We start from the raw sequence: 16,872 nt of genomic DNA, 5'->3' as shown, positions 1-16,872 counted from the left end.
TCATACAAGCCTCTCTGTTCTTTCTGATCTGTACATCGTGCATTTTTTCCTCCAGTTAAATATCTAAAATTGCTTGTTTTAAACTGGAAAGGCCTTTGACAGTAACTGGGAGGTAGCAGTGTTGCCAGGCTTGCAAGCAGAGCCCCAAGGATGAGTGGTAGCAGCTGCTGATGAGGAAGAGGAAAGCACCTCATGTTCCTGGGAAAGGAAAAAAGGAGGGTCTGTGCTGTAAAGGTGCCCACCTGGTTATTTTATGTAGCTTTTTATATACTGAAGGTTACATAATTTTCATTAAAGAACATAGCTGAATTGAGAAGTTTGCTCAATTCTGCTTAAATAAATAAATTGCAATATGAAGAGGTGTATAAAGGCAACTCACTGTTGCCTTTTTAGGGAATTTCTGTTGATTTCCAGGTTTAAGGCAGAATACAACATATAAGTAGCCGGTGATTGAAACTTGATTTATTGATTTCGAGTATTTTCTTTGCCATATCTCCCTATTTTTAATTTATGATCTTCTGCATTGTTTAAACATTATTTTCATTACTGCACTTTGTTATAATTCATCATTTATACCATCCATGTTCTTTCTTTTCTTACAGATTGTGATATCTTTAGTCTGAATTTTTAACTGGAATCAGAACTGGATGTTGGGGTCACTGTTTTATTGTACCACGTGATTACCTAATTCAAAATTGCCCCCCCCAAATTCAGATTAGTTAATATAATTTTTTAATGTTAAAATAATATGTATAATGGTAAACAGTTTATTCTCGCAGCCATGTTGAACAATGTATTTAAAAATTGTAAACTTTTGGAATACTGTATTTATCTGCTTTTGCAATATAAAGTATTTTGACTTAGTCCTGGGAACTGTACAGTCATTTGGTTTACTAAAGAAAGTTATGAATAAAACTGTGAAACTAGAAGGGAGACTTTCTGGACTTTAATAGAAAAAAATGTGATTTTAATATTGCTATTTTTTTTCTTTTAACACAATTTTCCTCTTTATATTCCCCAAATCAATGTAAATAAACACACACACACACACACACACACACACGTTTTTTTTTTTACCACAGTGATAATGCTTCTGTAAATGTTTGTCCTGTTGGCTAAAAGTATAATCTTTATTAGACAAATATATATTTTTTTAAAATATTAGCTTTTTCCAGTGAGCTATCATGTTTAGTGTACAGTGAAAAGTTTTAATATTATAGGTTAAAAATTTCTTAATTGTTCTCTTATATTTGCTTGCCAAGGGTGCATGAAAGAACATGGCTGCTTCCCCCAGACTGACTGCCCTTGGCATCCACATAAAGCATCATTGTTTTCAAAAATGAAGGGTGCTTAATTGTTCCCTTTTTTCTGTATTCTGTAGGTCTCATAACAACAAACTGCAGTCTACAGCTTCTTAAAGCTCAGCGTGTTAACCTAACATAAAACACAGCAAGAATCTGGTTGTCTGAACTATTTTAAATTAAGGAGCCAGATGTTTTTAGTCAGGCTGTCCTGACAAGACTTGACCTAAACTTCGTTTTTATTGGTCATAACAGTCCAATTATATTCTTGGCCAATTTTGTCCAACGGACAAGAGAAAAGCAAAGTCAACGACACCATTATCTTGTCAAGATCAAATGGTTTTACTATTGTGGCAGAAGCGGGAAAACTTTGTTTATTGAAAAAAAAAAAAAAAAGAAAAAGAAAGCAAGAAAAAAAAAGATACTATGGGGTCAAGCATAACTCCATGGAAATGCCACGTCTGCTCTTCAGTGAAGAAGCTGGTTTAGAGTCTCACAGAAAACTTTTGACTGTATTTATTTATTGTTGCAAAAAAGACGCTTTTTTATTGCTGCCCTCATTTGTCAGCTAATTATTTTTTCTTATAAAATCCAGCCCCGGTTACATGTAATCCATCCTGTATCTTATCATGATTCCTGTAGGTAAAAGTACAAGACAACCTCTAGATGTCTTTTCTTTCTATGAAAGGAGCTGCTATGTACACATGTGCACACACACACACAAACACACACACAACTGGGAATCAACAATGAGTTTATTGTTCATGGTAGATAAAAATTAAGCTTGCATAAAGGTTGGGCTAAGTGGTCCTGGACTACAGACTCTGTTGCCTTGAATATAACAGTACAATTTGTCATTTACTCTGCACCAGGCTAAAATGAGTAAAATCTATTTGAAGGTATCTTGTTTGTAAACATTTGTCAGATTCTAATTTTTTCTTTTTGTATTAAAATTCAACTATGGATGTATATGAAACAAAATAAATGGAGATAATTTTTCTCCCACAGATGGAGGTGTCTTTGAATGTGCGCTAATGATTATCTGTAAGCCTTCATGGGGGGGAGGGAGGGCTGCAAAGGCAGAATAACCTGCTCGTGCCTGGGTTTCTCCAGGACAGTAGTGGCCCTTCATTTCATAATTCCCAGTCCATTGTCGTCACGCCAGAGCAGAACTTCAGGGCTGCTGATCCTGTTGCATCAGTTGTGATCATACTAATGAGAAAGGTAAATGTGACAAAATACATGTTGCCTGCATCTGTGCGTTCCATTATACCAATCACAGACAGCTACTAACATTTTATGAAGGGCATTTTTTAGATGACCTCATTCTCTTTGTATTTTTTGTTTGTTGGTTGGGTATGTGTGTTTGTTTTTTCCACATAAGGCAGAGTAGTGTAGCAGTAGGAAGAAAATGGAAAAAATGGAAACAACAGAGGATGGTGTATTTTGCATGTTTTCCCTTTTAGTGTTCTAACCTTACACATTGTATCACTGCACTGTAATAATAGCTTCTATAAAATCTGCCATAGTTGGATTATGCAGCTTTGCAAAAATTTTACTAGATTTTGCACTAATTCACATTAGCTTTGTCCTACCAAGTTCAGGAATTTACCTAATTGTTTTTTTTTTAACAGTTTCCTTCTGTTTGATGTTGCCCTGCTATGCAAAATCTTTCCCAGACTTAGTTTCCTAAAAGAAAGACATTGCTACTGTTCCCAGTTCTTTCTTATTACAGGCTCAGGTTGTACAAGTTATTCTGGGTTAGTTTTGTCTAATGAAGCCCATTCCTTTTTGTACATAAGTTGTCACTTAAACCTATGCTTACAAACTAAAGAGGCTAATTGCTCAATATGAAGACATGGAAACAATGTTTTTGCTTAAAATATTAAGGTGGAAGTAGTTAAATATAGGTTATTTTGTCCTTCTTTTACTTTTTAAAAATGTTACATATTGTATGCACTGTGCTGATGCAAGAATTCTCCATTTTAATGAATTACAAAACTATTCTGCATCTCATCATGTCACAGTATTTCTGTACTATTTATTCATATATATATATATATATATATAAATATATATGGGCTTAATCATTTAAAACTTGTTGCGGCAAGAACTTTCCTACCTGTAGGCAATAGATTGCTATGTTTTTAACAAATTGTGGCAAATTCTAAACAGCAATTCTTTTGTACGTAATAGGACATTTCATCCTAGAAAAATAAAGTAATGTTTTTGACATTGGATTTGGTGCAGTTTCTAACGAAACAATGGGTGGTTGGTTGATATATTTTCTGTAGCTGTTGGCATTGCCAAATTGTTCAAAAAAGGTAAATTTTGTAGAAATCCTGGGACCAGGAAGATGTTAATTTTAAATGTGTATTTAATGGTAGAAAACCATTTGCAATTTATATCACCATATAAATACATAAAGACATTTTATAGTTTTATCAACTACAGAGCTTTAGTCTTTCAAAAATAATTTTTGAGAAACATTCTTCTAAAACGTGGGGTTCAAAAGCTGCTTTTCTAGGAGTATTCTTTGACAAGCTCCTGCTATTTAGTAAGATAGACATATTATAGCTATTTCGTTTTCGGTAATCCAAGTAGTATAATATCCATTTGTGATACTGTCAGGATGTCTCTGCCCCAGTCTTTGGGCCTGTAAATATGCTTCATTTGCATCAGTGAATTTCTTTGGTTAAAAGGATTTTCAGTGCTCGTTATGCTTCGTCTGCCAAGTTCACAATCCTTGAAACCATATCACAAAAAGTATTTTCATAATATTGGTAAGGCTTTTTTCTCCTATCCGAATTCTACAGGAGTTGTATTTTAGTTAATATCCTGAAGTAGGTTTTAAAAAAATTGTGAATTTTCAGAGATGTTTTCTAAAGTAAAACACTTAATTACCTTTTTATATTTCACATGCCCTGGAGTGTTATTTAGAGACACTGAGATGTGCCGTTGTTTGTAATCTACCTTCCTAGAATCAGCAAATAAAAGTTCTTTCGCTATTTCTGTTCATTTCTATAAGGCAAACTCCATGCTTCTGTGTGTGTTTTTGATATTAAGGAGCCTACCTGGTGGCCTGTTAAATCACTGCACGGTACAGAATGAGTTTGACAGAGCTACATGGTTATTACAGCATTTATTGTTTTCATGACTCAGGCTATTACCAGGAGTCTTAGATTTCTTCATCCTTAAAATGAGAATGGTGGTATCTCTTGGCAAAGTAATGGCTTTGGGTGGGTGGGGCAGAGCCAGGTGCAAACTATTTTGAATAATTTGAAATATTCTGAGATACTTCTAGATACTTAGAATGAGATACTGAAAAGACATGTGTCAGAAGATCACACCACTACTGACCCAATTTGGACCAAATTCAACTAAGGAAATAAGCTATATTTTTAAAAATGATAAAGCCCTGCTTTAGTTTATTTGTTGCTTGCTCAGATATATCCTGAAATTGAGGTGACGCACTGTAGGCAGCAGGTCAGTTTTTAAGTGCTTGCATCTGTATGCTTGGTTAACCCTAAAAATGATTTCAAAAGAACTATAAATAAATAGTGCCAAATGATACCTTCAAAAGGCAGTATTAGGGCCTGCCCCGTGGCGCACTCAGGAGAGTGCAGCGCTTGGGGGCGCAGCGGCGCTCCCGCCGCGGGTTCGGATCCTATATAGGGATGGCCGGTGCACTCACTGGCTGAGCCCGGTTCGGGCGACACCAAGCCAAGGGTTGCGATCCCCTTACCGGTCACAAAAAGACAAAAAAAAAAAAAAAAGGCAGTATTAAAAAGCTAATACAAAAAAAAAAAAAAAAAGGGTTTGTTTTATAGACCTTTCTCTACCAAAAGAAAAACAAGTACTTTTTTTTCCCCTCGAATTCTAAAGTACCAGCTTAATTTGAAGGAGGGATGCTATTGAATTACTCTTGAAGACAACTGAGTATTTTCTTGATGAGGGACTATTACGTGTGCACATAGGCACAAAGGGGCTTTTAGAGCACAAACCCATGTGCTAAGAAAAAAAAAAATCAATAAGACAAAAGGATTAGATACTACAATGAATTTGCTCATTAAAATTTTCCAGAAAATTGAAGATTTTACCCAAGTACTGACTGAATATTGAAACAGTGATTCTTTTTAACCTTTTTTTCCTAACCTGGAATTAGAGTCTGTTCTTTACTGCTTCCTGCGCTCATTCCCATGTCCACTGCTGTTCTATTTCATTTAAGCCTAGTCACTAGTCTTTCCTTGCAAACCTGCTCTTGAATGATGACCTTAACTTTTACCCAGGCAGTTTCTAAAATACCAGCCCACATGTGTTTACCAGGTATAATTAACTATGTAACCTCCCAGTATCACATCACATGGCTCTGGAACTTTTTATGTGTCTCCAAAATTTCTCAGAAACAGTATTATCAAATTAGTATAAATCAAACCCTAATCTTAGCCCTCAGGTTTATGTGGAAGTGATTTTCTCTTTTTTAAACCAGAGCTATTTTTAACTCTTCTTTTTATGCTTTAACATCTGACCCTCCAACCAATAATACGTCCACTTGGCCATTCTGTAATATTCCCCACCGTGTCACCCAAGATCACCACTTAGCCTTTTGACATCTAAAAATTCAGCTTTTTTGTGACTGGCACTTTTTCTCAAACCTTTGGGCTCAGTGAGGTTAAAAAACCAGGTGCATCCAAGATCTGATTTCAAGGCAAGATTTACTGCTTTACAAACACAAACGTGATACTTGGTCTTAACAGAAAAATGACATCAGATACACTCAGAATATGTTTAGCATTAGTATTAGTATAGCTGCCAGTTCAGAAAACATAAGTTATTAGGAGCAGGGAAGCATGAAAATAAACTATATCTTACATTTTGGTACATCAGAAACACTTGTTTTGAATAATATTTTGCTCGAATTAAGCCCTTTAGTATTCTCTAAATGTAAAATTTTAATACTTGTCCTGGGCTCTGATTTAAAGGACATTTCATACATAAATGTCTTGGCTAATGTGCTTACTGTTATGTACAGAATTTAAAATATGATGGTTTGAGTATAAAATTTGGTTTGATACATGATATAAAGTATTCAAGGTTGTATATTTAAATTCAATAAATGTTTTTTGTGAACTATTTCTACTGAAAAATGTATTAAAATAATTTTAAAATGTAACATGAAGCAGTGATCTGTTAACTGGACAGGTCAATTATCTAAGCTGTGTGAATCCCTGTCTGACACTATCACTGAATAACTTTGCTGCTGAGCTCAGGAGCATACCATTTCATAAGAATTTTGTAAATAAGAAAGTGACAACTTCAAGGTTAGAGATGGAACAATGCAAGTCATTCATAAAGTTGTGGTGGGCCCTATTGAAAAGGAAGACCCCATTACACGAAGACAGATGTTTTATGTCTTGTTGCTGAATTCAAGTCTCTTGTAATCCAGAAATGCCAGGATGGTGTGTTTCAAATGCATTGGGTGTGAATTGCACCTTGAACTTGCCCATCCCTCTTTCGGTTAAACCTTTTCACGTAGCTGCTGCTGCTCCTAAGCAGTCCATCTCCTGGACGGAGGCGCCCTCTCAGGACCTGGAGCAGAGCTGTGGGGAGCTGCCGTCTCTTATGGTAGATGTGGCCCATCACAATATACCTGCTGCCTGAACAAAATAACCAAAATATAAGTTAATAGTGTATTTTAAATGTCATTAAACAATGAGTAAGAACACGTGAGCCCTTTAAGAAATGCCTAAGCTTGAATCTGTTGCTGCACATGTTGGCACGCCAGCATTTAACCCACAGGCAACAGGTGCAAACAGTCTAGTGACTTTTAGAAGATAACCTAATGGGCTGGCTGGTTAGCTCAGTGGGTTAGAGTGCGATGTTATAACACCAAGGGCAAGGGTTCGGATCCCCGTACAGACCAGGCACCAAAAAAAAAGTGAAAAGTATAAAATAACCAAATAACCTGTAAATAGCCAACATAACAGAACAGAGAGCCTAGTCACAATGTATCAGGAGGGTTTTCCAGAGCACATCTCTAGAGAGACATGGGAGGGTGCATTCCCCGCCCTCCCCTCCCCCCCAATAAAAACCTTTCTAAACTCACTTCCGTACAGAGCCCCTTATTCATCCCTTCTGGCACGTGTCCTCATTCGCTCCATTTGTTAACATACATCTGAGGACCTGCTTTGTGCCAATCCGTGCTGTTCTCACCTTTGGGGGGTGGGGGTGGGGGAAAGTGCTGATAGTGCTCAAATCACAGTGTGGCCGAAATAATACCTGTCGTCTAAGTCCTATTCATATTTCAATACCGCCCCACAAAAGGTCTTGGGGTGACCAACCTAGTGACATCCTAGTGACAAATGGTGGTATAAAGTACATATATGGAGCGGTCATTCAGGTCAATTTCAATACCAAGTTTAAACTCTGGGCATGGCTTATTGCAACTGGAGGAGTCTAGGGCTAACAGGTGGACTCGGAAGAAAAACCCGTCCGGAGTGATGTACAGGCGGTTCATCTTGTACAGCCCGTCCCGGTCCACCAGCAGCGTCACCAGCCGGATCCCTGTGCCGAGCACGTCCACGTCATGCACGATTCCATTCACTGCTGCTTTCAAAAGAGAGTTGGGAGAAAAGCGTTACACGGAGGTGCTCTCTCACTCCCCGGGCGGCGGCGCCCTGGGCCCGGGAGGAGCAGCGGGACCGGCTCACCGAACTCGCTGGCGCAGAACGACTCGCGCTCGTCCAGGTCCGCCCTGCAGGCGCGCGCGCAGGGCTCGGCGCCGGGCTCCGCGTCCCTCCGCGGCGGGCTGAGGCGCGGCGGCGGCGGCGGCGCGGGCGCGGGTCCCGGGGGCGGCGCGGCGGCGCGCGGCCGGTTGGGATGGGCGGGGTCGGAGGGGGCCTCGGCGGCGCGCGCGGGCGACGGCGCGGCCGGGAAGCGCGGGGCCCGGGCGCGCGCGCGCCGCGGAGCGTCCTCCGGCGCGAGCACGCGGCGCGGGGACGCGCGGTTCTCGGCCTGCGCGAGGCGCGGGCCCGGGGGCCCGGCGGGCACGCGCGCGGCCTCCCGGAAGCCGGCCCGGTTCTCGGCGGGCGGCGGGGGCTTCCTGCGCCGCGGGTCGGGCCAGGCGCGGGGGGCGGCCTCGGGCACCGGCTGCTCCCGGGGCCCCGGTGTCTCCTCCGCGCTCGGGCCGCCGCTGGGGTCGGCCTTTGTGTTGTGCGGCGGCGAGGCTGTGGGAAGAGCAGAGGGGAGCCGGGGAGGCCGGCAGGGGAGGCGCAGCTGTGAGCGGGAGGCCGAGGAGGCCGGCAGCGCGGGGCAGGGAGCCCGGCAGGGGGCGAGAGAAAGGGCTGTGCAGGGAGCGGATTCGGGGGACGCGGGCACCGAGCAGGCACCTGCGAGAGGAGAGATGGGGCAGCGGGGAGACCTGGAAGCCGACAGAGGCCGCCCCTGGGGGAAGGGGAGGGAAGCCTCCTGGGCCTCGCGTCCCAGCCCCGCGGGAAAGAGGCGAGGACGGTCTCGCCCTCTGAGAATGGCGCCAACCACGAGCACCGCGCAGCACACGCGCAGTCAGAGGTCCGATGGGAACGTTGTATTTTGTAAAGGTGCCTTTTTTTTTTTTTTATTGATTATGCATATTCATGGGTACAAAGCTGACCCTCCTGTGCCCAAGATGTCATGGTCAGATCCATACCATCAGCGTGCCCGTTGCCACAAATTGCAGTTATTCCCCGTAGGTAAGGAACCTTTTCAAATCTATAGCTTTTAAAATTACAGCCTCCTATTTATTCTAGGATTAAACATTTCTGACAACACTAGTTAACTCTTCTTGCCCTTCCTTTAACGTGTGTGTGTGTCTCTGTGTGTGTGTGTCTCTGTGTGTCTGTGTGTCTGTGTCTCTGTCTCTGTGTGTCTGTGTCTCTGTGTGTGTCTGTGTGTGTGTCTGTGTGTGTGTGTCTGTGTCTGTGTGTCTGTCTGTGTGTCTGTGTCTGTGTGTCTCTGTGTGTGTGTGTGTGTGTCTGTGTCTGTGTGTGTGTCTGTGTGTGTCTCTGTGTGTCTGTCTCTGTGTGTCTGTCTGTGTGTGTCTGTGTGTGTGTCTGTGTGTCTGTCTGTGTGTGTGTAAACATCCGCCCTTTTGCTATTTACAGTTTGTTGAGAAAGTACCACGGGCCAACCCCTGGGGGACAGGTCTCCTATTACAGGTTCTCCTAATTGTTTAGGCGCCCCTGACAACAGAACTATTTGGTTTTCCCATCCGTGTTTACACTGTCATCTTAGTCTCTGCAGAGTCGAGCATTTGAGTGGATTTTTATCTGGCTTCTTGGACACCACTTACTGGTAAACTACAGCTAAGAAAGGTTTTAGAAGCTTGGCTGGGACGCAGAGGCCCCTGGTTGAGTGTCAAAGCACACATCGCGGACGTCCCCCCTACACATCGCGGACGTCCCCCCCCCTTTTAGATCGTGGAGAAAAAACTCCTAAATGGTATGGCATGAAAACAAATTTTTTAAATTAGTATTGATTTTCCCCGGCTCTGCAGACAGGTTGGTGGGCAAACTTCAGCCAGCTTGGAAGCTGGGCACCTTTCCATGAGCCCGGTTACACAATATCATCTCCCCGTTTGCCTGGGTCCCAGTGCCCTCCAAACAGGCACAGGAGCTCGAGAACATTTGAGGAGCTTAGTCTGCCCGTTTGCAGCTCTGGCAACACTTCATTTAAAGTGATTTATCTTGCCAGATTGATAATCTCCTTTAAAATCAGCTTTCCCCAGCAATCCTAGCTGGTTATAGTTCATGTTTTTACAAAGAGGTCGATTCTGACTCAGTATGTTAAACGGTCGTACCACACACAGCTGAACAAAGTTCTGGTGGACATCCAATTCCTGACAGTCAACTGTTGACCTCGAAACTGCTTCCCCATTGATATCACCATCTGTTGTCATGGGAAAGATTGCCTGATATTTGGGTTAAATGCCACTGAAGTCATTCAATTTCCATGTGGAAAAATAACCCAAAGTAAATTGCCCTGTGAGGTACGGAAGCTATTTTTCCCAGAGATAGCCAGGCGAAAGGAACGTCCAAATAAAAGCAGAACAAAAACACGATTCCCCAGAGAACGCCTTATGTGTTCATTCCCTCACTGACTTTATTTCATGCAAGAACTGTGTGCAAGTGTGTGTGCGTGTGCGCGTGTGTGCCTGTGCGTGTGTGCCTGTGCGCGTGTGCGCGCGTGTGTGCGTGTGCGTGCGTGTGCGCGTGTGCGTGCGTGTGCGTGTGCGTGTGTGTGTGCGTGTGTGCCTGTGCGTGTGTGCATGTGTGCGTGTGCGCATGTGTGCGTGTGCGTGTGTGCATATGTGTATGTGTGTGTGTGCGTGTGTGTGCGTGTGCGCGCGTGTGTGCGTGTGTGTGCCTGTGCGTGTGTGCGTGTGCATGTGTGTGTGCGTGTGCGCGCGTGTGTGCGTGTGTGTGCATGTGTGGATGTGTGTGTGCATATGTGGGTGTGTGTGTGCATATGTGTGTGTGTGTGTGTGTGCATATGTGTATGTGTGCGTGTGCATGTGTGTGCTGTAAAACAGACCCTGGCTCAGGTGTCCCGAGGCTGCTCGCTGGGGCTGCAGGAGAGGGCAGTGGTGCCCGGGGCTGTGGGTTTTGGCTCCCGGTCACCCCGGGCGCCCGCCGCCCGCTGCGTCCTGCGAGCCCGGCCCGGGCACGGCTCCCGAAAGGCGCGCCACGACCCCTTTTGACACTTTCCCTCCTCTGATGGAGCGACTGATTAACATGCAAAGTTTTCTCCAGCCTGCCCGGCTCGCTCGCTCCGAATCATTTCAGTAGCTGAACTGGCTTCTTTCCGAAAAGGCTGCCAAGGGACAGAGTCTTGGGGACGCAGCCCGCTCCTTTCTAACACGGACGCAGACCCGGGCGGCTCCTCTCTTGCGGGCTCTGAGCCTTCCTCGTTCCTGCATCGCGCCCTCTCTGCGTCCCCCCAGATCCCAGCTCCTCTCCCAGGGCTCTGCATTTCTCGGTCTTACCTTTTCTCTCCGCCACTGGGGCTTCGGGGGACGACCCGACGATCAAACAGAGAAGCCAGAAGGCTCTAGCTGTCATTTTGGTAGACGGCGTTCCCAGGCTCTCAAACTCAGCCTGGGCTCAGCCTGCGCTCTCCCCGCACCCCTTCTCCACACCCCACCCCCACCCGCTCATGCTAATGAGGGGCAGCCTTTGGGGAAACGGGAATCACTCGCCGAACAGACCATTGGAACAAAACCGAGCTGCAGGTTTGCAATTTCTCCCTCTTCCTAAGGGGCACGAGCACGTGGCCTCGCAAAGTTGTCCCCGGGAGCGTCTGTCCGTCCCGTGATCCGTGAGCAAGTGCAACATCACACCCTCCGCTCTCGACCTGCGCGGGTTTGCGGGCAGGTGTTGGCGGGGCAGAGGCTGCGGTGACGAGTGGAGGGAAACCGAGTGCGGAGGGGCCGAGGGACAGGCTGGGGACAGGGGCAATAGCGAGTAGGAAAATTAGTGCTCAAGACAGCTTGGGCTTGTGGAAGAAGATTCCAGATGACGGTGCATCCCAGAATGTTAGGCAATTTCTAAGGAAACCAAGTCACTATCTCCTGGTTTGCTAAAACTATCTGACTGTGTATGCAGTATTTATATTCTAGAACCAGAAAGGGGTGGGGGGGGGAGCCTTTGGCAAAATACTTTGTCTGTCTGTCTGTCTGTCTGTCTCTCTCTCTCTCTCTCTCTCTCTCTCATTGACCAGTCCATGCTGATTGCCTTTTACCTGCTAGGTGGCAGGGGACAGAGATGAATAAAACACCTTCTCAAGTCTGTACTGATGGCTCATCTTGAAAAATGTAGACCTTCCCCCCCCCCCCTAAGAAAAGTAAACTCATTCACTGCTTAGATCTGAATTCTTGACATGGCACAGTATTTGGTCCTGCGCTAAGGACACTTTCCCTTGGATTGAACAGAAACGGCATTCACCAAAGGGGGAAATACATTTACCAGGGTGAGTGCACAACCTTAGTGATGTGTACCCCTTTTCAACAGCTTCAAATCCAAAAGGAAAGAGAAACACATTGAGATGGAGTTTGGTTTGAAGCATACGAGCCAACGGAGAGATGTGGCTGCTGCAAGAAACAACAAACTTTTGCTGTGCTGATATTTTATGTCTCAAAAATAACAGTGCTGGTGGACTGACCAGATTCTGGGGGGGATCATGTTTTTAAAAAGACACTGGAAAGCTAAAAGGAGAACAATAGGATGGGAGAGGGCTGGACTCCGTCATGTTCAAGTGCTTTGGAGGAGCTGAGGATGGACACCCTAGGTACCCAAAAACATTTGTTGTATAATGTGAAAGTACCAGTGGGCAGGAGTTATGAAGCGACCAGTTTAATTTCAACTTAAGAAAAAAATATTCTAGGGGCCGGCCCGTGGCTCACTCAGGAGAGTGCGGTGCTGATAACACCAAGGCCACGGGTTCGGATCCCATATAGGGATGGCCGGTTCGCTCACTGGCTGAGCGTGGTGCTGACAACACCAAGCCAAGGGTTGAGATCCCCTTTACTGGTCATCTTTAAAAAAAAAAAAAAAAATTCTTACAACCAAGACTTCCAAGAAAGCAGACCGCTTTGAGGAGTTGTGGCAATGAGCTCCCGGCTGCTGGGGGCATCCAAAGAGGAGAATGTCAGGCAGGCATCTGTAGGGCAGGCTCCTAAATGAGTTGTCGTTTGGGGGATACAGTGTGGTCAATAGGTTCGTCTAGAGAAAGGCTGGCTGTCTCTGACAAAATGTTAGAGGGTGACACCATATTGTGTGGTCTGGTCCTAAATTTTCCGCAGCTTGAAACTCAGTTTTGTCAGTGCGTTAGGTTCATGAGACCAAACTCATAAAAAACAAAGGCATAAACCAGAATATCATTTATTAATTTGCGATGAAGAGAATACAGTATAGGCGAGTCAGAGATCTAATTGTTAATCAGATATTTGCCTGTTGAACACATTAAATCAAATTGCAGCTGAAGGGGGTGGGATAATCTTCCCTCATTCAGGTGTTAGAGGAGTGAATTCTCTATTTCCTCCAAATGAGTAAACCTCTCCAGTCACTGCAAGCCTTGTGTGCACCAGTCAGTGTCTCCAGACTCTGGAGAGGACCAGATAAATACTGTTAAAATTATGCTCTTGGGGAGAGAAATCAGACTTCTGATCAAGATGGTGGAATAGATGGTCCCCAGCATCACCCTCTCCCATAATCAACCAATTTACAACTATTTAAAAGCAACAATTGCCAAGCTGGGGATGCTAGAGATCAGGAGAAGAGGAGGAGAGACCTACGGAGTTCATGAAGGTGAGAGAAGCCATGATGAGAGAAAGAAAGGACCGCCCCGACTGTTTCTAGCCCAGCCACTCAAGGCTGCTCCTGGTGACCACGTGGAGCAAGAGCTGGCAAAAGCTGCAGCTGTGCTCTTTGTATGAAATTGCTTGGAGGTGGCAGGGGAGAAGAGGGCCTTGGTGGCCCCCAGGCCAGCGAGACTACTAACAGTGTTCCAGTGGACCCACACAGGAATGAGGGGCCACAGACTACAGAGAAAGGAGTCTCAGAGGCCGGTGAGTCATCACAAGGGACTGGCAGATGGCCCATCCCATGAGAAGTGTTTGGAGTGTGGGTGATGGGGGAGACGGGCCCACTGGGGGAACACTGGGACACAGCATGGACAGCTGATCTGCCCCCCAACCAGCACAGGCCCACTCAGCGGAGACTGATCAGGAATATAGAACAGCAGGGGATGCAGTTTGCTGAAAAGACTCAGGCCCTGACCGGAGTTTCCAAACAACCCGGGTGGACCAAACCTCACAAGACCCAGAAGTCTTCTCCAGGGACTCAGCAGCAAAGCAGCAATTTAGCTCAACCACAGGGCTCAAGTGCTGGCCCCCACAGGAAGTTTCCCCCATTTTAGAAGTAAGCAAAGGACAACAAATTAGTTCCAGCATAGAGTTTAAGTGGAGGAAATAGCAATAATTCAACACAGAACTGAAAGAAAAAACAAAAACCCCGCAAATCAGAGACAAAGTTCTGATATTAACCAGTAAAGGTCTAACACCACCAAAGAACACCTATAAAACCTAAAAGGACCAGAAGCTCCCTGGGCTCCCTAGTTGGGGTGTAGGGGGTTGACAGCCTCAGCCACATACCCCGACACCTGCATCCAGCCCAGTGACGACCACCAAGCCACTGCCACATGTGCCCTAGGCTCCTGAGCTGAGGTGGTGGGGGTCCGAGGGCTTCAGCCACACACCCTCAATGTCTGCATCCATCCCAGTGACTACAGAGCTGCCACTGGAAGCACCCCAGGCTCCCAGGGTGGGGGGCTGCTGAGGGCCTCAGCCACGCCCCCCCTGGCATCCACATCCAGCCCAGCCACAACTGAGCCACCTCTGGAAGCCCCCTGGGCCCCCCCAGAATGAGGGGGGTCCCACAGGCCTCGACCATGCCCCCCTCCTTCCTCCTCCTTCCACCCAGTCCCCTGCTCACATCCCTTCCCCCCTTGACCAACTACTCTGCAACATCTTAGAAGGTAAAAAAAAATAATAATAAATTTTTAAAAATAAAATTATGCTCTTGGGGTCCTGTTTATCAATGTTCTCAGATCCCCTTCTTTCACATGCTCTTTAAGTCAAGTGGAATAAAATTAATTAGGCTTAAGCTTTCTCAGTTACAACCACATCTCAGACATACCTTCTTGAGATTACATTCAAGTCACCCAGATCGAATTTGGGGTGTTCCTGAAACTCTTCTGTTGCAGGAATATTGAGAATTCCCTGAAGCCCACACGCTGAAATGTAGAGGCAGAGAGCCAGCTGGATGGCTCCCAGGGGCACCTGGAGGCGCCTGGGGTGGCACCAGCTGGGAGAACTTGCCAGGGTCCAGGGCTGGATCTTGGACAGTGTCTGCCTTGCAGACTTAGAAACCACACTAATGGTGGACAGGAAAAACAGCTCAAAGAGACTGACCTATGTAGCCAGAATGCCAGCTTATTCATTTACAATGAGAAATCAACTCAGGCAGACATGTATGCTTATGTAAGCCGGGCTAACATTCTCTTCCTATAAACAAGCCACATGGGAAGCCAAATTATCATCAGGGTTCATGGTAATATAAACCAGAGCTCAGGGAGTTCGTCACATGATTGGAATGTTTGACAGAATTGGCTTCTCATTGCCTAATGTGTCCATCTCCACAATAGGTGCGTATACCTATTGGTCAGAAGAATCCAAGAGCCTGACTGGCATCTTCCCTGACAATTTCTAGTTTTCTGAGTGTATCTTTCTGCTGAGCAAGTGTCGATTGAGCATGTACTACGTGTTGTATAATGAAGAATTTGTGCTGGGTTCCTGGAATGGAGCTTCTAAAACCCTTGGAATTTCCCAAGCGATAGAAGTGTCTGTTATTCATGAGTTTCCTGGATCACACCTGAGTTTATGCTAATGAGGTGACTCTTGGAGGGTCCCTTGATAGCTTCATGATGGACACGGGTCATCAGAAAGATCAACCATAGGATCAGAAGATGGGGTCTTTGAGCCAGCCTGACCTTACAGGGAGGAGAGGGAGGCTACAGACTGAGTTCAACCGCATGGCCAGCGATTTAATCAATCACTTAATAAAACCCCAGTAAAAACTCTGGACACTGAAGCCCAGTGGAGTCTCCTGCTTGGTGCTAAGAGGAGGATGTGTCCTGATCCACAGAGAGAGGACACAGAAGCTCCACATGGGGAATCTCTACACTTGGAGCCCTGCCAGACCTTGCCCTATGTGTCTCTTCATTTAGCTGGCCTTGATTTGTATCCTTTATAATAAAACTGTAATTGTAAGTTTACTGCTATCTTGAGTTCTGTGAGTCATTCTAGAGAATTATCAAACCTGAGGGGGATCATGAGAGACCCCCAGATTGGTAGCTATTTGCTCTAAAATGAGGGCAGTCTTGTTGCAGACCGTGCCTCTTAACTAGTGGGGTCTGCACTGACCTGTGTGGTTAGTGCCATAATTAAATTGCAGTACACCAGTTGGTATCAGAATACTTTGTGCCAGGTACCGTTTTAGAAGGTAAAAATACCAATCATAATCATTCTTCAGAAAGAGTGCAATACCATTGCTCCGGTTTTTAGTAGATAAGTTATAATCACATTCTACTTCTATTTCAAGACAATCTTGAACAGGGCCATGGTGTCCCCAAATTTTTCACACATTCACAGACAGCCCCTAAATTTACTCCATGAGCACTGGGATAGGTCCTGGGATATTAGAACATACATCCTTCTTTCAGGAGGCTCACAGACTATTATGGAAAGTAACATTTAATACCTTGTATTAAGGGCAACATTAAAAAGTTGTACCTGCTAGAGAGAAAAGAGTGGTCGACAGAAGGTGGGGAGCAAGTAAACATTGTTGGAAGATGTCACATACACTCTGGTTTGAAGAATAACTTGGGTTGACCAGGTCGATCAAGGGACAGGGCACTTTGGGCTGAGACAACAGCACACGCAAAGGCACAGAGGTTTGAGAGAGCACGTGAGTGTCTC

The 16,872-nt window shown here is 45.2% G+C and overlaps 2 protein-coding genes across 8 annotated transcripts in view; one reads left to right on the top strand and one right to left on the bottom strand.

The window, feature by feature from the left end:
• BPTF (bromodomain PHD finger transcription factor) overlaps positions 1-2,865 on the top strand; it is a 137,274-nt gene extending 134,409 nt beyond the window's left edge. For 4 of the 6 annotated variants that reach the window (XM_063080312.1, XM_063080314.1, XM_063080311.1 and 1 more), the window contains one exon: positions 1,382-2,843. In XM_063080312.1, coding sequence (XP_062936382.1) covers positions 1,382-1,418 — 37 coding nt within the window. In that variant the 3' untranslated portion in view covers positions 1,419-2,843. Of the gene's footprint in view, positions 1-602 lie in introns of all 6 variants that reach the window. The other 2 variants (XM_063080310.1, XM_063080313.1) reach the window with 2 other exon arrangements.
• A 3,178-nt stretch (positions 2,866-6,043) lies between these two features.
• On the bottom strand, positions 6,044-11,398 carry C16H17orf58 (chromosome 16 C17orf58 homolog). 2 transcript variants are annotated; one of them, XM_063081281.1, is made up of 4 exons: positions 11,323-11,398; positions 8,012-8,527; positions 7,716-7,910; positions 6,044-6,958 (listed from the first exon to the last, which is right to left on the bottom strand). In XM_063081281.1, exons 1-4 carry the CDS (start codon positions 11,396-11,398, stop codon positions 6,768-6,770), a joined length of 978 nt encoding a protein of 325 aa, XP_062937351.1. In that variant the 3' UTR covers positions 6,044-6,767. The 2 variants fall into 2 exon arrangements, with proteins under 2 accessions (XP_062937351.1, XP_062937349.1); XM_063081279.1 differs by having other exon boundaries at positions 7,716-7,907.
• Positions 11,399-16,872: the final 5,474 nt, after the last annotated feature.

This window comes from Cynocephalus volans, chromosome 16, assembly GCF_027409185.1.
Source record: "Cynocephalus volans isolate mCynVol1 chromosome 16, mCynVol1.pri, whole genome shotgun sequence".
NCBI lineage: Eukaryota > Metazoa > Chordata > Mammalia > Dermoptera > Cynocephalidae > Cynocephalus > Cynocephalus volans.
The sequence above is the reverse complement of the archived record's forward strand: the minus strand, read 5'-3'. Positions and strand labels throughout refer to the sequence as shown.